This window comes from Colossoma macropomum, unplaced genomic scaffold (genome assembly GCF_904425465.1).
Source record: "Colossoma macropomum unplaced genomic scaffold, Colossoma_macropomum, whole genome shotgun sequence".
Lineage (NCBI taxonomy): Eukaryota > Metazoa > Chordata > Actinopteri > Characiformes > Serrasalmidae > Colossoma > Colossoma macropomum.
In genome coordinates, this window is record NW_023494798.1 from 29,738,641 (window position 1) to 29,759,677 (window position 21,037).

The 21,037-nt window shown below is 38.9% G+C and overlaps 1 protein-coding gene across 1 annotated transcript in view; it reads left to right on the forward strand.

Moving 5' to 3' along the window:
- Nucleotides 1-249: 249 nt before the first annotated feature.
- Nucleotides 250-21,037, forward strand: part of capn12 (calpain 12) — a 34,939-nt gene continuing 14,151 nt past the window's right edge. Inside the window, exons 1-10 of the mRNA XM_036585561.1 lie at nt 250-543; nt 3,308-3,377; nt 6,748-6,866; nt 13,134-13,267; nt 15,393-15,564; nt 16,369-16,452; nt 17,218-17,303; nt 18,801-18,878; nt 18,961-19,136; nt 20,378-20,628. Of these exons, the coding sequence (XP_036441454.1) occupies nt 346-543; nt 3,308-3,377; nt 6,748-6,866; nt 13,134-13,267; nt 15,393-15,564; nt 16,369-16,452; nt 17,218-17,303; nt 18,801-18,878; nt 18,961-19,136; nt 20,378-20,628 (1,368 nt within the window). The 5' untranslated portion in view covers nt 250-345. The remainder of the gene's footprint in view (nt 544-3,307; nt 3,378-6,747; nt 6,867-13,133; nt 13,268-15,392; nt 15,565-16,368; nt 16,453-17,217; nt 17,304-18,800; nt 18,879-18,960; nt 19,137-20,377; nt 20,629-21,037) is intronic.

A 21,037-nucleotide genomic window follows, 5' to 3' on the forward strand; every position in this document is an offset into this window, starting at 1 on the left:
AAAAGCTGAAAACATTAAATACTGAATAAAATGTCATCTCAAATTACATTTTAACAACGACAATTCTTGTTATGATAGCTTTTTGGAAGGTGCAGGGAAAGTTTAATGAACCTGATAAAAAATTGCATGAGTGACTCAGCAAGACTCGCCAACTCCACCAAAACAAGCTTCGTACCCCATCAACTGCAACCCCCACCCAGACTTCAGGCAGGGGGCGTGTCCCCAGTGGGCGGTGTGAGAGGTGTGAGCCACTTCATTCCAACTTTCTCCAAATTCCTGCAGACTGAGAGTTCAGGTTCCTCAGAGCTCCTCACACTTTCAGCTGAAGCTCCCGTAGAAGCCAGAATGTCTGACAACACCTCTGCTCCCGGCTCTGCTGGAAACCCGGTGAAGTTTAAGAGCCAGGACTACACCTCCATCAGAGATGAGTGTCTCAAGACAAAAACTCTGTTCCTGGACTCGACTTTCACAGCTGACCAGACTTCCATCGGCATGCCGGCAGATCCGGACCCAAAACTGGTCATCAAATGGCTGAGACCCAAGGTAACTGTCTATACATATTTGTGTCTAGTTGAGGACACATTGTGTGATGCTTTTAACAGTTAATCTGTTTTGACACTTTCAAAGAAGTTTTTTCCTTTTATATTTTTCTACAAATCACCAATAAAGTGTACTGAATAAGTTATTGTAGAGTTGCATGAATATAATGTGATTCTGTGGAAAAGAATGTGTAATACAGCTGCAGCCTGCTGTTCTGATCTTCTGATCTAACAGAGATGTTCTTACTGACCACTTATGAGGGTTTGGGGGGGATTTCACAAAGCATTTTCCCACTAAAGCCGGAAAATCTAAGCCAAATGTGAGCACTGTCCAATAGAATAGATGTCCCTAGAACATCTCGTCCATAACAATTTTAAAAGGATCTTTCGCAATCTGCAGCATGACATACAGTCGTATGCAAAAGTTTGGGCACCCCGGTCCAATTGCATGTTGTGTGCTTCTGCACATTTTATTGCACAGTTGCTGTTTATTTTGCTGAAGTGGAAAAATAAAACAAAATGTGGCCTATTATATATTTTATGTTTTACTTTTTTTCTAAGGTGTTAAATTCAGCAAATAAATACAAACTGTGCACTAACATTTTAATTGTGTTCTCTGTAGAGGATGTGTAAACTTATTTTCACTTAGAAAATCAACAACACATAATTTGACCAGGGTCTTCAAACTTTTGCATGTGACTGCATTCATTGTCAATTAAAAAATCTGAAATAAAAAGTCTGATACAAACATTTAGGTGGACGTTAGTGGGTGGAGTGTTGAGAGGCTACTATGGCCACTGTGGTTAACTGAGAAGTCCCACTTATGAAGTGGCCTTCAGTAGAACATGATGCAGGACAAACCTCTCCAATTGAACTTATGTTTTGGCACCTAAAAGGAAATGTCCACCTTGGGGAAAACGTGGGAAGGAAGTGATTAGGGTTAAAACAGTGGAGAGGCCTTGAGGATCATGACAAATGCCCAACACAACATCTGGACTGAAGTGAATAAGGAATAATGAGGGTATTAGAATAGAGTTATAAAACTTTAGAACACAGAAAGTTCTGTTCAGAGTTCTTTCGCTGTCCAGCCAAATATGTTAGTGCAGCCTTGCTTTTCTAGTAAAGTCTTTCCCTCTCATCACAGCTGCGTGTTGAGAGATGAATGAAATATAGTTTGTCTAGAACACAGTGCTACTTTCAGCACAAAACAGCAACAAACAAGAGGATAAGACTACAACAGTAAATAAAACAGTACATAACACAACAGTGAGAAACAAATTAAATTAAGTTAATAATAAATACAGCAAATAAACTATAATGGACTGTGTAATAAGCTGTGCAAACAGAAAATGATACAGTGACCTACAGAGTTAACTATACAAACAATAAAATACAGCGAACAGCACATTAAACTATGCGAACAATAAACTATACAGTGCACTATACAATAAACTAAGAAAACTATGAACTAAACAGTGCACTGTGCAATAAATTAAAACAATAAACTATACAGTGACCTAAACGATATACTAGGAAAATAATAAACTGTACAGCGCACTATACAGTAAACTATCAGTACAATAAACTATACAGTGAACTATATAATAAGCTGTGAAAATAATAAACTATACAGTGACCTACACAATAAACTAAGAAAACTATGAACTATTCAGTGCACTGTGCAATACACTATACAACAATAAACTATACAGTGCACTGTGCAATAAACTATGAAAACAATACACTATAAAGTGTACAGTGCAATAATCTGTAAAAACAATAAACTGTACCATGAACTGTACAATAAACTATAAAACAATAAACTGTACAGTGAACTATACGATAATCAGTGAAAACAATAAACTATACGGTGCACTGCAATAAACTAAAAACAATAAAGTGTACAATGAACTATGAAATCTATGAAAACAATAAACTAAACAGTGCACTGTGCAATAAACTGTGAAAACAATAAACTATACACTGTACTGCTTAATAAACTTTGTAAACAATAAAATATGCAGTGCACTAAACAATAATCTCTACAGTGGACTATACAATGACCTATAAAGACAACAAACTAAATAGTGCACTATATAATGAATTATGCAAACAATAATCTATAAAGTGTATTATTCAATAAAGTATGAGAAGAATAAACTGTACAGCGTAAGGGTGTAACAGTTTCAATACAGTAATAAAAAATAAAAAATGATCGTTCAAACCAGTGTATTGAAATCATCAATACACCAAACGATGTCTTCTGAATGTCTCTCATCCATCTTAGGTGGAAACTAGTGTCAGTGATCAGATCCATGCTTCTGTCTGTTATTCTTGTTTATAGTTCAGTTCACCGTTTTATAAAACCACTGTTTTGCCAGGACAAATGACATTCTGTTTTGTTTTGGAATAAAATGTGTATTTCTTTGGGCCAAGCCAGTCTGTGTGATATATGATTAAATGTTTGTAGAATTAAGTCATTTTCTAACACAAAAGTCAACTCAAATTCAAAAATTCAGATCGAATTTTGAAAAGCGCACCAAACCTAAATATATGTGTATCGTTACATCCCTGCAGTACATTACGCAATAAACTGCAGGCTGTAAGAACCAGACAGCAAACACTAAAACGATAGACAGTGAGGTGGAGGAGACAAATGTACAGTCTCAGCAGCTGTTACTTATTTTGGATGCATTTGTGTGACAGTGTTGTGCGCAGCTATTCTACATTTATGCTTGTTGTCTGTCTGTTTATCCTGTTGTCTTCAGGAAATCAGCAGCAATGCTGTCTTTGTGGAGGGCACCACGGGCACCACTGATATCTGCCAGGGTCAGCTGGGTGAGTCCTTGCCTGAATTAGCGCCGAGATTTGAAGCCCGGCTAATGGGATAAGGCCTTGAAATGGAAAATAAATAAATAAATAAATAACACGCACACGAATGAGTGAAGAATGGCCTCTGGGCATGAGCACAATCACAGAGACATCTGTCTTGGAAGAGCTCCCGTATCATCTTCTTATCATGCAGATTCACCCCTCCACTCTCTCTCTCTCTCTCTCTCTCTCTCTCATTTCCCTCTCTCTCTCTCTCTCTCTCTCTCTCTCTCTCTCTCTCTCATTTCCCTCTCTCCTCCTCTTTGCTTGATCCTGGTTATAATGTTTAATATCCCAATCCCGTTCCGCCCCTCTAGCTGTGAGGGTCTCGGGCCCCTTCTGCAGACGCCCCGCTGAGAGCTGTAAAACAGAGCAGCCTCAGGGCTCTCACATCAAAACTGGAGAAGAGGTGGAGGAGGAGGGAAGAGGGAAAGGGGGGCTTCATCTGCATACGCCTCCTACCCGCCCCCCACCCCCAGCTCAACAATAATAATTATTTTGCACAGCAGGTTTATTCTCTCTCTCTCTCTCACTCTCTCTCATCAGGACTGTCTCCTTCTCTATTCCCTCTTTATCTCCTCTCTCATTCTCTCTGTGTATCTTTTGTTATCTCTCTCTCTCTCTCTCTCTCTCTCTCTCTTTCTCCTTCTTTATCTGCTCTCTGTCTCTCTCCCTCTTTTTCCTCTCCACCGCTCTCATATTCTCTCTCTTCTGTCTCTGTCTTTTTCATCTCTCTCTCTCTTCTCTTTCTCTCACTCCTCCTGCTCACTGCTCCTCTGTTCCTCTTTTTGTCTTTCTCTCACTCTACCTCTCTTTTCTTCTTCCTTTTCACCCCTTTTATCTTGTTTCTTGTGCTTTTCTCCATCTTTATCTCCTTCATTCTCTCTATATCTCTTTGTCCCTTGCTTCCTTCTCTCTCTCCCTCTCCCTTCTCTGTTCCTCTTTTCCTCTCTCTCTCTCTCACTCTCTCTCTCTCTCTCTCTCTCTCTCTCTCTCTCTGTCTCACTGTTTATCTTCTGTTTCTTCTTCTGTATATTCCCCATTCTCTTCTCTTTCTCTCTCTCTCTTTCTACATTCCTCTTCTCTTTCTCCGTTTTCTCTCGCTCTCTCTCTCTCTTCATCGTCTGCCTCTTCATCATCCTCTCATTCTCTCTCTCTGTCTGTCTCTCTCTCAGGTTTTGATTGGTGTTTGGCATTCAGGTCCTGGTTTTAGATGTTCACCACTAAAGCTCTCATCTGGAGCGTCCAAGGCTGGACAAAATGCACACAATAAAAAGAAAATCTGTCGTTTGTTAGAGGATCCATTGACATATTGCAGTCTTCTGTGATATCAGTATTGCAAAGGCTATTTTTCACAGTAACAATTAACAAATGACATGCTGAGGGGTCTACCGCAGCCCGCCTGTTTCTTTGTACTTCATGTCTCAAATGCTTTAATCTCAACTCTTTTTCCCCATTTGCTGCAGTAGCAGCCTCTACTCTTCCAGGAAGGCTTTATACTAGATGTTGGAACATTGCTGTGAGGATTTGATTGAAGCCACAAGATCATTAGTGAGGTCAGTGAGCTGGATCACAAATGCCACTCCAGCTCATCCCAAAGTATTGGATGGAGCCAGTGGGCACAATAACCCCTGGTATTTGGAGGGTCCCATGTTGGCTGGCTACTCCATTGGTGGCCGGCTGCTAACTGATTCACTGTAGCGGCACTGATGATAGCAGAGTTTTGATTTTGAGATATTCAGGGTGTCTGTACGGCTAATTAGTGAGTGTTGGACCCCCCAGGATCCCCTGTATTTTGCACCTGGGATAGAGCTCCACCACTGCTCCACAGTCCAATGTTGGGAGGCTTTATATGTTTATGCTCCTATAGCCGACGTTTGGCATCGGGCATGGTCACCTTAGGCTGCTCCAGAGAGTCCAGATCTGTTGGTCAGTGCTTTTCTACAGAGAATATGCTAGCTGTGTGCACAGTTGAACACCTGAATTTCTGTGAACTATGATATATTCTGTGTGCTGATATATGGTGTGATTTATGATCTTAGCCAGCACAGTTACAGCCACGTTATACCGACTCACCATATCTATTTGCCTTTGATACTTGTGGAAAAGATTCATGCCGGTTTTTGACACTTCAGGGGCGAAACGTATTTCTGTCAGACTAAAAGGTTTTGATGTGTGTTGGGGTTTGCGTAAGCAGTTTTGAAATTGTTTTAAATGGTATTTCACAAATTGTCTTCAATGAGGAAAGTGTGAGTATGAGACTGGGTTTTGGGAAAAAAAACGTGCTGTGGTTTTGAACATGTTCAGCTGAGCTGTTGACAAAAGCAGAAAGCCTCTTCAGTAAACCCCCCACAGAAGATGAACAGCTGTTTACTGTTACAGAGGAATGTGTTTGCAACAGTGAATCATCACAGGGACAGTTTGTTAGCAGTTTTCTTTTTTTTTTTTATTTATGTACATGCCAGCTGTCTTTTACATTGTCTGTGCGTTTCTTTTCAAATAAGTACAAGTTATTAAATTGTACATTAATTTGTACGTCTGTTTCACTGAGAATTACACAGAAGCCTCAACAACTAAATAGAATATTACATTTTTCACTGTTTAATGTATCCACATTACAGCTTCCAGTGTTTTCAGGAGACTTGCTTTTAGTTTTTCAAAGAAATGTGCAAGATATTTTTCTACACCCCCAAAGTTCAGTCTTAGAAGTTGCTTTCTCTGCTTTTCATGATCCAAGTAATCCAAACACATTCAGTGATATTCAGGTGTGGGCTCAGCATCCATTGTTCTGAGAACATATCTATTCCCTTTTCTCAGTGAGGGCTTCTTGACAGTTGTACATCTTTTCAGACTCATAGAGCTGAGTACTTTGTTTTTTCATTTATTTGTATATCATACAAGTGGATTATTTTATATATCGTCACTGTCCAAAGAAAACCATCTCCATTTTAAGCAATTTTTATTTTTCTACATCATTTCAAAACACCAGCTGTCTTTTACCTGTGTAAAAATGATGACTGCACCAATAGAATTGCTCTAAAATCACTTGGAATAAAACCTCTTTACATTAACTTACATTGAAAGGTAAGAGTGTTTTTGCTCTCTCCTGTAAAGTTACTATTAAGGACATACTTGTTTTTCTTTGGACAGCGATGATATAATCTCTTCCGAAATATCTCCTGAAATACATAATAATTTGTGTCAGTGTAGACAAAATGTGATAAATGATGATGCTCTCTGACTTTTGCACAGAGCTGCAGGTTAAAGCTAAGAACAGTTTTCCCTCTTTTGTAAAGTTACTTACTGATGAGCATATTCTTACCTGTGTGTGTTGTAGGTAACTGCTGGCTACTGGCTTCACTGTCCTGTCTCACTATGCACCCCACTCTGTTTGAGAAGGTGGTCCCAGCTGGACAGACCTTGGCGGCCCCCTATGCTGGAATCTTCCTCTTCAGGGTAAAGTGGATTAACTCCTGCTGATGATGGAAAATCACAGGTGGAAGTTAAAGGAATACTTTTTTTCAGCCTAAACTATCCATGGTGTCTATAACGTTGGTGATTACAGATAATAATGTTCCCACTTTTAGCAAAGACCACAAAATTGAAACACAGGTATAATACAACCCAGTGGGCGAGTGCTGAAGCAGCTGAATCTGGAACATGTCTAGATTGTTGTCTATGGTAATTAACTGTGCGTTACAGATGCAGCATGATAGACACTAGGTTGAAAACACTGGAGGTTTCCTTTGAGGTGTCCACTTATCACTTTTGTGTGGGGTATTTTGCACCTAAAAAAGGCCTAATTAATTTTTATATGGTCATTTACCAACCTCTGTTTAGTTATAATTATAATTATTGTTTAATTATAATTAAACAGGCTTTTTTTGTTACTGTACATTTATGACTCATGTAAATGATCTCTGTTCTGATTGGCTTATGTCTGGGCTAAAACACTCTTAATAACTTCAGCATTAGTGGGTAGGCTAACCTGCTGGAAGATGAATAAGCAGCTGTATGTAAATAGGTTGGTTTTCATAACTTAAAAAAAACAGTAAGCTGGTTTTGCAACTTAGTTTGCGTTTATGGACTGTATGGATTGGACAGTGAAGTACACTTTAAAACGTTGAACTTATTTTCAAAAAAGTAAGGAAAATTAGCTTCTCCATTAAAGTGGAGAATACACTTGTAAACTATTTTACTTGTGCGGTCAAAAAATACCATATAAGTGCTGTCATAAGAAAACCTCATAACATAATGCACCAATAGGAATAATCTTAAAAACTACTTGGAATAAAATAAAATCCACTGTCTGTATTAACAGATGTTAAGTATGCTTTTCCTTCTCCTATAAAGTTACCATTTTAAAGGTACTGTTTTTGGAGATTTGGAGATACAAGGAGATTAGATAAGAAACCCTCATAAATGAATTCCTTTCTTCATTTGAACTAGCTTCATTTAAACCAGCTGCTCTTTATTTTGTGTGAAGGTTTTATGACGAATGGACCAGTAGAGATGTTCCATAATTAGGAATTTAAACTGGCTGTACTAACAGATGCTAAAGGGCCCGTATCATAGAAAACTAAATTTTCTTCACTTTTGTGAAATAAAAGACTTCAAAATCTACTCATCACAGTCCATGAAGTCTATGTATGTAAACTAAGCTGCAAAACAGCTCATTTTGAAATCACTATTTTTGTGATGTCATGAAAACCAACGTGTGTACACAAATCCTCCCATTCAGGCTACAGCAGGTTAGCGCCACTCATTCATTTACATGTTATAAATTGTCTTTCAGCCTGGCTGTGCCTTTTGCATGAGGCACATTACAGAGCAGCCAATAAGAACAGGTATTATTTACATATATCAGTCTTAAAGGAAAAGTGGTGACACTTTATTTTGAGTGGTCCTTTTTAGATGAAACAAACACTCGATGGACTCTCAGTAACATGTCAAAAACATAGGGTCAGGATTAGGTTTTGGGTTGAGGTTAAGGTCAGGGTACGGATTAGGGCCAGGGTTAGTGTTAGGTTCTGGGTAAGGCTGAGTAAGGTTAGGTTTTGCGTAAGGGAAGTAACATATTAACTATATAACCTACTTAATGTAAGGAATGTATCAACAGAACATCTTCAAGATATTTACTTCAATATATTCAGATGCTTCACTACTGCTACTTCACTGATGTGTTGTTGACGTGTTACTGATAATCTGTTAAGAGTTTATTAATCATCTACAAAGGACCTCCTATAAAGTTACCATTCTAGAGATTCAAGGTTTTCTTATCCCCTGATGATATGAGTATGCAAAGAGAACATATAATAAATATTAAAGTCGACTCGAAGAGACAGAAGGTGTCACACGTCATAAATTTTACATTAAGGACCCAATTTATGATCCGAGTTGAGGTTGCGGCTGGGGTGGGGGTGCATTTCTTGTGTGAGTTTTTGTTGAAGGTGGTAATTATCGTCTGTCCTCCCTCCTCTGTGTAGAGATCATTCCAGACACCAACCCCCAACTTCCCACCGACCCCTGCTGTCGAAGTGACACATACAAATCCCCTGCCCCTGTCAACACACCTCTCACACTCGCAACACATGATGCCAAAAAGAATTCTTTTGAGAGATGCCAGAGAAAAACGCTTTAGGTTCCCTAAAGAACCTTTCAGTAGATGATTATTTAAAGAAGCGTCTTTGTAAACGAGATGTGTGAGTGTGAAGAAACATTTTGAAGGGCCCGTATCATACAAATGTCTTTCATTTTATTATTCTTTGCCATTTTTGTGGGCTTATGTGCCAAAAAATGTAATTCATTTTTACATAACCATTTGCCTTTAAGACTGTTCTATGTAAATGACCTCTGTTCTGTATATGTACAGCCATTGGTTTTGTAATGTCATGAAATGCATACAAAACAAAATGGGCTGTTTTTGTAGCCTAGTTTCCACGCATGGACTGTATCGACTTGGAAGTGAGTGGTTAGTTATGCATACGGTTGCATGCAAAAGTTTGGGCACCCTTGGCCAGATTACATATTTTGTTAATTTTCTAAGTGAATATAAATTCTCTACAGAGAACACATTTCTACACATTTGCTGAATTTAACCCTTGTGTGGTGTTCAGGTCTGTGGGACCCATTTTCAGTGTTTACCAAAAGAAAAAATGATGCAGTTTATTATTATTCCAACCTCAGATTCCTTGGTCTTTCCTCATTTTCTGTGAAGAACATATAAAATAACACACTTTCAATGACTCTACACTGTTCACCCCCTACACATTTATATTACACATGTGGTGTTGGGTGAACCCACAGGGAATAAAAGTGTGGAGGTGCTGTGTCCTTCACTCTGTTCTCCTCCTACATGGCCTGCTGTTAGTGTGTGTGTCTGTGTGTGTATGTGTTTGTATATGTGTGTACATGTGTGAGGGTGGACAACATAGACAGGCTGCTGACTGGCTACAGCTGCTAAAGGAGAACCCTACGCTGGCCACTTGTGATATTTTAAACATCTGGTATTTTTACATAAATTGTTATGGCTGTATTGATTTAAAAAAACAATAATGTGGTGGATCCACCAGACCACTGAGTAACAACAACATCAACACCACACAAGGGTTAAACTCAGCAAATGAATAGAAATTGTGCACTAAAATGTCCAGAAAAATGTGTTTAAGTTTGTTCCCAGTAGAGGATGTGTTAATTAATTTTTTTTACTTAGAAAATCAACAAAACATGTAATTTTCACCAAGAGCATTCAAACTTTTGCATGTGATCGTGTATAGGTGCCGTTTTTGCACTATTTTTTTCTCGGTCACATATTATTATGATTATTTTTGCCATTATTTAGCCATTATTTAGCCATTATTTAGATTATTCAGCCATTTCCCGCTGTCCATTATGAGAGCAATTACCAGTACAGCGTCATTATGTAACTGCTGTGTTTGCCTCCGGCCTGGCATTTCCATTTAGGCAGTAAACACTCTGAAACATGTGTCCTCATTTAAGCGCTTTATGAGCATGTAAAGGCAGATCAGCTCTGTTTCTGCCCTCCCCTGCAGCTCCATACGAAGTGCGCTTTCTATGACGCCAGTCCTGCAGTAAAACAGTAGGAAACCTCCAGGAAAGTGAGCTGTTCCAGCTTGTACAATTCTGTTTATTTCTGCATTGTGTGAATGTTTTATGACAAATGGACCAGTAGAGATGTTCCTTAATTAGGAATTTAAACTGGCTGTACTAACAGATGTTAAAGGGCCCGTATCATAGAAAACTAAATTTTCTTCACTTTTGTGAAATAAAAGACTTCAAAATCTACTCATCACAGTCCATGAAGTCTATGTATGTAAACTAAGCTGCAAGAACAGCCCAATACTAGAGAATTTAATTGCTAAGCTGAGTGGAGTATCTGAGAGATCTGAGGGGAGGTTTGAAAAGTATTGTCTGTTTTCTCATTTTCTCTATTTGCATAAATATTAATTAAAGAGTAATTACCGATCCTGAGGGAGGTTTTTGGTGGCTTGTGTAAACTGAGATGAGTCTAGATAAACTCTGAAAGCAGACATCAAAGCATAGCTGAGACAGTGACCGGCCATTATCTTCCCATCTGTTGTGTGAGTAGTCAGAGTGAGTTACGGTGAGATGTGGGTCCCTCTTATTAAGAGAGAGGGTTTAAGAAGAGAGAGGAGAGAAAGATCTTTAAACAAGGGGAAAAGAGATGGCAGCCTGTTGTTTATGTTTGTTAACTGATGGCGTTTGAAGTGTCCTGACATGCAGCCCCTGCCCGAGGGTGTGAATACACACTGCATTCCCAGCCATGTTCATATGTTGCTGCCAGCAGGTCAGCACAAGCCTGGTATTCCTGTGCTTAAACGAAGACGTCCCCTGACCTGTGCTTTTAATGATATTTAGGTATTTAGAAATGTAGGACATTAGCCATAAAGCTAATGTAAGTGGCTTGCAAACCTGTTGTCAGAGAGCCTGAAACCATCTTATATCTAGTCAATATATCTAATATTTGTAAGATTAACAAGAATTAACACGCAAAGTAATTAACCATGATAATTACTTAACAAGGTTACAGTTTGTTACTTGTTACTATACAGACAATATATATAATACTTGAAATAAAAAATATAAGATAAAAAATATAAACTCCATCCTTCACATAAACTCTATTCACAGAAATTAACAATATAAATAATCATAAATAAAAAAACAAGAAATATTTACACTGTAAGGATATTTTACCCGAACTGCACATGGAGTATTGTTTATATTACACCTGGGAATTGTGACGAATATATAATAATATTATACGATTGTTTAACTTATTTCTAGGCATGTTTACTTGTTTTAAGGTATTTTATCTGGGGAAATTGTGTTCTTATACTGGCTGATAATTTTGCTTATTTCAAGCATTATTTGTACAAATAAGCAAAAATATTTGTCTTAAAACAAGAAATTTAAAAATGATCTGCTGGTAAATTTCTCTAGATAAAATTACATTAAAAATGTTTTTAAAAATCTAGAAAGAAGTTGTTATAACAATCTCAATTCAAGATGTTTTCACTCAAGATATCATTTTTTTGCAGTGGTGTTGCTTGTGGTCAAGAACCGCCTACTTGAAAGGAAAGAGCGGTTTGACTGACATGAAAACTGACCAATCACAAATCGTTATTTTTGTACAACATGTATAGGAAGACGATTTTTAAAATGGGGCTACAACAAAAACACCCACAGGAAACAAAATACTACTAAATACCTTAAAGAAGACTCTTGAAGTTGTGATGCTGTGAACTTCAAAACATTTTTTTCAAGTCATCCTTTATTTCGTTGCTAATGCCAGCTGCTCTTTACATTGTGCGACAATTTTATGATGAATAGGTCAATAGAAATAGTCCAAAATGACTTCGAATAAAATTGCATTATAAAATATCCTGTTAAAAGTTAAGAAAGTTTTTTCCTTTCTCTGTACAGCCATGATATCTTGGTATGAAAGACTCAGCATGGAAGGAAACTGCTTTCAAAAGTGTCTTTCCTATCAGGCAGATTAAAACTGGTGCACGGAAGTGTGTAAACATGGACATGTGCGTAGCTGCAACATAGACTCCTATTATATTAAACTCCAGCGCAAAACTAAAGGAGCAGACTTTGCACACCAAGCATGTCTTGGCCATTTGACTACACTTGGGATAAGAGGAAAGCTGAGTTGATCTGATTTTTGGTGAACCAATCTGTGGAAGCCCTGAACGGTAAAGAGTCCTGAGTCTCAGTTCCACTATATTTGTTTTTTTTTCTGCCTGTATAACATACCAAAAACAGTCAAAAGCATAAAAAATGTTTTTCTCCTTCACAATTATTTTTCTTTTCACTAATGTCTGAAAAAAAATACTGACTAACACTTAGCACGTTACTCCATCTTAGACCAGCAGGGGGCTGGCTGTTTGTTGTTGTTTTGTCAATAAATTTGAAATGACCCTTCGGGGTTTCTGGACCAATCCTCTAACTTTAGACTAATCTCATCATTATTGTTATGTATTAGACTATTGGTCCACTTGTCTTATACATAATGCTGATGATAACACAACAATTCTTGACCTTTGTTTTACTCTGTATAGAATTAATCATCTCTCTTTCTCTCTCTGTCTCTCTCGCTCTCTGTCTCTCTCTCTCTCTCTCTCTCTCTCTCGCTGTCTGTCTGTCTCTCTCTCTCTCTGTGTCTCTCTCTCTCAGTTCTGGCAGTATGGTGAGTGGGTGGAGGTGGTGGTGGATGACAGGCTGCCCGTGCAAGGAGGCCGTCTGCTCTTCAGCTACTCCCGCACCAGCAACGAGTTCTGGAGCGCCCTGGTGGAGAAGGCTTACGCCAAGTCAGTCCCAGCATATGTGTGTATGACTGTGTGTGAGTGTGTGGGATAAGGAGCAGCAGAGCCAGAGCTTCACGCTGCTTCATCAGGATGTTTTTACAGATCAATTAGACGTAAACAGATTACTGTTGAGCTCCTACTCTGTTTCTGCACGTCATTGAAATGCTGAATGAATAATGGACATTCTAAACTCTGCACACAAGTCATTTAAAGCAGTCTGTGCTACTAATCATGTATGAGGAATCCAGTACGTATCTGTCTATCTTGATAGATTAGAAAAATGTTTTATAACCCTTTGTACTGCTTTCCTAGAGCCAGATTTAGCTTATTGCTGTAATTACAGTGGTAAATGTAGAGTATAGGTCATTGAATATCACTTGTAGTCAACATCAGTGGTTTCTTTGTATTAACATCCAACAAATCTTCTCATTTGGATTTTGAATTTGGAGGTAAAATAGTTGTGTTTAAATATTTGTTGTGTTCTTTTCATGTCGAAGGTTCAAACAACGGAGCAAATGTTACAAACTTTGGGCACTGATCATGCAGACAGCACCTGCCTTCTGATTGGTTTAATGCACCACTTTGGCCGGATTCGTTTCTTTTCTGATGCAGCGCATCCCCCACATTCAACCCACCTGTCCCATCTTAGTATCGTCCCTTAATGTAGAGTTGCGTAAAGCTTTTTAAGTTGAAAAAAAGGCAAGAGGGTGGAAGAACTTGGCACCTTTGGATTCATCCTGGATTGTACGAGAGATTTTGTAACATTTTCATTGCCATCAGAGGACTTTCCTTTTAACAGTCAGTTTGGGCTTCGAAGTGAGAGGGCCTAGGCCAGGGGTCGGCAACCTCAATGTTAAAAAGAGGCATTTTGTTACAAAAATCAAACCACCTTGGGATCCACAACATTTTATGTCCATTTTAAGATCTTGGCTGTAAATATGTCTCAGCATGTGCTAATGTCTTAGTATAGGCTAAAGAATAAAAATAAATGCAGATAAAAATAAACTCTGCTTTAAGCTTTAGCTCAGCTATAGCCACTTTTCTCGCATCTCCGACAGGAAACATTTAGTAGAATAGTTTCTTGTAAAATGTCTCTTAATGTTCGACTTTTTACATGGTTGAAGTCAGCTTCTTAATCGACAGCTTCTTGTTCGAATTTTCCCATTTCACCTTAACTGTTGCCTGAGGTGCCACAATGTAGCTGCTGCACCATTTAAGGTGGAATGGGAAAATTCGAACAAGAAGCTGGCGAATGGGAAGCGTCACAACTTTTTAGTGTTGAACAGTTTCTCGTAGAAGCTTAAATGTATCAGGAAACCAGCTGGAGTGATTATAAATGCAAATAAGTCTCCAAGTTATCAATGTTCGTCTTAAATCTTTCTCTTTGCCGTTTTGTTAGCTACTAGCTAGGCAAGACTGTTGTCTGCATTGTTATAGTGACCAGCAGTCTGCACACTAACCTTCAGGGTTAAAAGGTGAAGCTGATATAGGGGATATAGCAGATATCGGCTACATTAACTCCAGCGTCTAAGACCATTTATTGTTAAAACTGTGTTGAACGATCAGCAGAGCTTTATTTTACTGTAAAGGAGGATTATTTTATTTTTACCTAAAAATCTAATTCTGCTGTGGAGCCACAACAGGACAGTAAAAGAGCCACATGTTGCCGTCCCCTGGCCTAGGCCCTTCCAGACCCATACACTCTGGTCTACGAAGCTAGCCCTTTAAACTTGTTTGTGTGTCTGCAATCTAAGGCTTATTATTCAGTAACTGCATAGAAAACAATGAAAAATGATTGACTTATTATTAAGTTATAACAGGGACCAATGGCTTTTTGAACGTGCTAAGTTTAAAATGCATTTTATTGGAGTAAATATATCTAAAACAGCAGTCACCACCCGTTTTTTTGGAGATCTACCTTTAAACCCACCTGTAATTCACCTCATTCAGCTAATGAAGGACTCCTGATAGCAGTTATTATGTGAATCAAGTGGGGTCGATTAGTGTTGTCTGCAGGAAGGTAGATCTCCAGGAACAGCGTTGGTGACCACTGTTCTATAATATCTAGGCAACTCTGCGCACTTTAGATGTAAGGGAACACAGTACATGTGTGTGTATGCTCGTCCAGGTTGATTGGCTCCTACGGCAGTCTGAAGGGGGGTAATATTTCTGAGGGAATGGAGGATTTTACAGGAGGAATCGCCTACACTCGTCCCGTCTCCTCCCGCACCCCTCCTGTGCTCTGGAGAACTCTCACTGCTGCTCTGTCCAGAGGAAGCCTGCTCAGCTGCTTCATTCAGGTACACACTTCTTGCATACACATGCATGTGCACATTCACTCATAAACACCATCATCAGAGTCTGTTGCCGCTGTCGCATCACAACCTCAAAAATGTTATTATCATTGAATGGAAGTTAATGGAACAGTATTTGTTTCCAAGTGATTTTGGAACATTTCTATTCCTCTATTCATCGTGAAACTTTAAATTCGAGTTGCAGTTTTCAAATTCTATTAAAAAAGTGATAAATGAAAATGCAAGGTTTTATTCCAACAGCGACAAATGCTAACCTCTGTGTTTAGTGATTCCTATTGATCATGTTCCAGTGATTTGCTACCTGCTTGATGGTGGTTTGTGCATGTGAGAGCTGTGGTAGAGACAGGGAGAAGGAGGAAGCCTGTCTCCAGGGATGTTTAGGCAAGAAACTAAAAAGGAGAAATTCCCTAAGAGCATGAGGAACCAAGACTCAAAAAAGGGGAACTCATCCTTCTCTGGGCTGCACTGGATCGGCATGTTTCACTGACAAGAGCTTCACTTAAACAGAATATGGATAAACAGGGAGCGAGAAAGTTCACATGAGCTTTCAAATCAAAAGGGATGCACTGATCCGGCTTTTTCCCTCCCAGTTCATGATTCCAAAGCCTGAACTTGGCTGATACAGAGTACTGATCCGATGCCAGTGTCTGTTAAAGCACTTGTGTTTTGTAGTACCAAAGTACATGAAGTCTGGCATCACCATGGGGCAGGACTATAGAACTTAACACTTATTTTGGGACAGGTCAAGTCATGATGGCTGGTCAATTTGTGTGTTTTTTCTGAGTGCAGGCCAAAAACGTCAAGGAGATTGGTACAGTGACAGCAGAGGGGCTGGTCAAAGGTCACGCCTACGCCATCACCGCTACAGATAAGGTAACACACCTGGCTATGTACATATACACACTGTGATGGCTGGCTCCTTGTATTTACACTCATTGTCCATTTTATCAGCTCTACTTACTTTATAGGTGCACTTTATAGTTCTACAGTTACAGACTGTAGTCCATCTGTTTCTCTGCATACTTTGTTAGCCCACTTTTGCCATGTTCTTCATTGGGCAGGACCCCCATGGACCCCCACAGAGCAGTTATTATTTGCAGTGACACTGACATGGTGGTGGTGTGTTAGTGTGTGTTGTGCTAGTCTGAGTGGATCAGACACAGCAGTGCTGCTGGAGTTTTTAAACACCTCAGTGTCACTGCTGGACTGAGAATAGTCCACCAACCAAAAACACCCAGCCAACAGCGTCCTGTGGGCAGTGTCCTGTGACCACTGATGAAGGTCTAGAGGATGACTTCACATCTACAAGGTGGACCAACAAGATGGGAGTGTCTAGTGAGTGGACACAGTGTTTAAAAACTCCAGCAGCACTGCTGTGTCTGATCCACTCATACCAGCACAACACACACTTAAACACCACCACCACTTCAGTCTCATTGCAGTGCTGAGAATGAAGAAAAGGGTAAAAGGAGCTAACAGAGTGATCAGAGAAACAGATGGACTACAATCTGTAATTGAAAAACTACAAAGTGCTTCTATATAGTAAGTTGAGCTGATAAAATGGACAATGAGCGTAGAAACAAAGAGGTAGTTTTAATGAAGTGGGCGGTAGGTGTATATATGTCTGGGTGTGTTTAGGTCCATAGGAAGGCTGAGGAGGTGCTGCTGGTGCGGCTGCGGAACCCTTGGGGATTTGTGGAGTTCTGCGGACCCTGGAGTGATAAGTGAGAAACACCTCCGTTCTCATTTTAGCATTACTGACTTGCTACTGACTGTCCAGCTGTCTGTGTGCTTGTCTTTTTGTATACTTTTAAGAAAAAATATTGTCATAACTTTGTAGAAGAAAAACAAGAGCAACCTACCTTACCAGGGCTAACAATTTTTCTGTTACAAAATGTAACGTAGGAGGAGATGAAGCAGGATGTGCGACTGAGAAATAAAGAGGGAATAAAGAAAATAAGAAAACAACGAGGAGCAAAACTAAACTATGGACAGTGGAAAAATAATAAAACAAGGATAGAACAACATAATTTGCTAATGAACAAGAGAAGAAATATCAAGGCAACAGAGTTACAACTGAGCAAACAACAAACAATGCCCAGCAAGACACAAGGCAAAAACAAGAAAGAGACAAGAGAGAAGGTAAACAAAAGAGGAAAACAGATAAGACAAGGGCAAGGCAGGACAGGATGTTACACAAACGCACCATGTTTCAAAACCAAGTTACTTTTTCGATGATACACGTTTTTATCCAGTGATGATATATATATTAAATGATAAGATATGTTATATGATAAAAGCATGGGTCTGGAAACTCACTCGGGTAGAAATGGAAGTATGAATATACTACAAATATACTTGAGTGAAAGTCAAAAAGGACATTGAACAACATTTAAACTTACTCAAGTATATAAAAATTGAAAAATTGAAAACTTACTCAAGTATATAAAAATTGAAAAATTGAAAACTTACTCAAGTATATAAAAATTAACAACAAATTAGAGGTTTTCTGTGTTTGGTGGCGTCGGACATGGACAGATCATTAGCTCAGTTATGGCCAGTTTTATTTTACACTGATATGAATTAGTTTGGATGTTTTAATAAAAAGTGCAAGTGCAGAAGAACTCAACTGATTGGCAAGAGAAAAAGAAAGAAATATCCTGGCCTGAAATTTGTAATAAATACCTTGAAGATGAAAATGTAAATACTAAAAAGTATGTTTTTCTTTCTTTAAAATATAATGGAGTAGAAGTGTTCAGTTTCAGTAATACTCAAGTAAAGTACAAATATTCCAAAATAATGCTTAAGTACAGCAATGAAGTGTAATAACAAAACCCCTGGACCACTATTTCACGTTTACTGTGAGCCTGTAATGCTGACAAGGTATACAATTATATGTAAAAGACCAATGGTCAAATGACATGTTTTGTAGATTTCCTAAGAGAAAATAACATATTAAAACATATTTAATATAAAATATAATCTTTAATATATATATATATATGTGTGTGTGTATATATATATTTAGTTCACATTCTATGTTTTATTCATTCTTTCAAGTATGTTAAAGCAAATAAACAATAATTGTGCTTTAAAATGTGCAAAAGTGTGTTCTCTGTAGAGGATGTGTTAACTTATTTTCACTTAGAAAATCAGGAAAACATCATTTGACCAAGGGCACCCACAGTGTTGCAGTGTATGAATGTATGTTCCTGTGTTAGGTGCAAAGACTGGGATGGCATAGACAGTGCAGAAAAGACCAGAATTCACCTGAACATTGAAGAGGATGGAGAATTTTGGTAGGTATAGGTGTGCTCATAAACTGCAACCAACAAGCCACACTATGCTATAAAAATGTAATAATATTGAATGTGTGTGTAGGATTGGGGTGGAGGATTTTTGTAGGATGTTTGATACAGTGGAGCTGTGCAGCGTGAATCCTGACTCTGATGCTGGGGAGGATGGTGATGCTGCTGGTGCCTCTGATTGGTCCTTGACCTCCCACAAGGGATCATGGGTCCCTATGTGCTCTGCAGGGGGCAGCCGAAAATACCCACGTGAGTATGTGTGTGAATTGGTGTGCTAAATATAATACCCAGCTATGAGGCTAATGTAGCTAACGAGTAATAGAAGCTTATAGTCAACTGTGAGCGTTATGAGCATCCCTTTATGACATACTGTATAAAAGTTAAAGCTAAAACTGTACTTCTGTCCATTTTTATAGATAAGTGTGCCATACAGTAAGCAAATCTGTCTAAGATTACTTAAAAGCAGCACTTTTTAAAGATTGTTTTTGCTAAAATTGAAAGAGGTAGTATTAAAGTTTCAGGTGAAAAAACAGACATGTTAAAATATGGCGTGTATGTGTGGTGCTGTGAGTCGTCTTGTAAAGCCTGACATTATTATTTAAAAGTCAGAGGCATCAGGTCAGATTTCATGGGAGTTTTTGAGCACATCTTATGTGTTTATGTATTAATTTCATGCACACAGACTCGAAAAAGAAGGTCCAGCTTGATGTGTAGGTCTCAAATCATCTTTATACTAATGAAGATATGACAATAATGGTGGTTAATTCACTCACATCCTCGAAAGACACGTCCTCCACGCTGGGGTTCATGTAGCCTATAACTGCTAATTCACACTTTAACCCTGAAGGTTGGCGCACAGACTGCTGGTCACTATAGCAACGCAGACAATTTGCGTTTATAATCACTCCAGCTGGTTTTCTGATATGTTTAATTTGCAACGAGAAACTGTCAAACACAGAAAAGTCGCGAAGCTGACTTTGTCCAGCTTCTGGTTCGAATTTTCCTGTTCCACCTTAAATGGTGCAACGGTTACATTGTGGCACCTCAGGCACCATTTAAGGTGGAAAGGGGGGAAATTTGAACAAGAAGCTGGCGAATGAGAAGTGACTTGAGCCTTGTAAAAAGTCGAACGTTAAGAGACGTTTTACAAGAAACTATTCCACTTTTGCGGAAAAGTTTCCTGCCAGAGATGCAAAAAATGAGACTGTAGCTGAGCTAAAGCTTAAAGCAGAGCAAAGTAAGTCTGCGTTTTCATTTATATTATATTTTTAGCCTACACTAGGACATCAGCACATACTGAGGCATATTTATAGCCAAAACAGTAAAATGGACAAAATGTTGTGGCTCCCAAGGTGGTTTGATTTTTGTTAAAAGGACAAAATCGCTCTTCTTAACATTTTGGTTGCTGACCCCTGGTATAGTGGACGAAACTGTGTAAATATAGCTGGTTTTTAGCTGAAGCATTGCCACTGTCCTCTTTAATTCTACAGGAACGTTCTGGAAGAACCCTCAGTTCCACCTGGTGCTGTCTCAGCAGGACGTGGAGGATGTGGAGGTAGACGAAGATGATGCAGATGTCGGTGACGATGATAATGATGCTGGTGACGCAGCCAGAAAGAGTGGGACAGAGAAGCATAAGGAGAAGATGAAGAAGTGCACAGTGCTGGTGGAGCTGCTGCAGAAGGACCGCAGACAGAAAGACAAAATCAACTTCTTCTACATCGCCTTCCACATCTTCAAAGTGAGAGTCAGAGAAGCTCTACCTCATTATTATTAAAGGCCTAATCAGTTACAGCAGTATGATAAAGACCTGAAGGAATACATTCTTTAAAATAAAGGTTCCTATATGGTTCTGGGTTAGGCCAAACGGTTCTAGAAAAAAACTTTAATTGGTGTAGAGCCCTTATCATGTGCAGGTTCTTTAAACTTTGATAAGGTTCTTCACACTCGCTTAAAGAAATCTCATTAACAAATGTGTCTTTAAAGAAGCAGCCGTTTTTAGAGAACCAAAAGTGATTCTTTAGTGTTTGAGGTTCTATAGCATTGGCATAGCGTTGCTTAGTATAGTGGGTAACACTGCTGCTCTTCAGGGTTTGATTCCCAGGGCAAGCACACCACGCTAAACAAATAAGAGTCCTTCGGCAAGACTT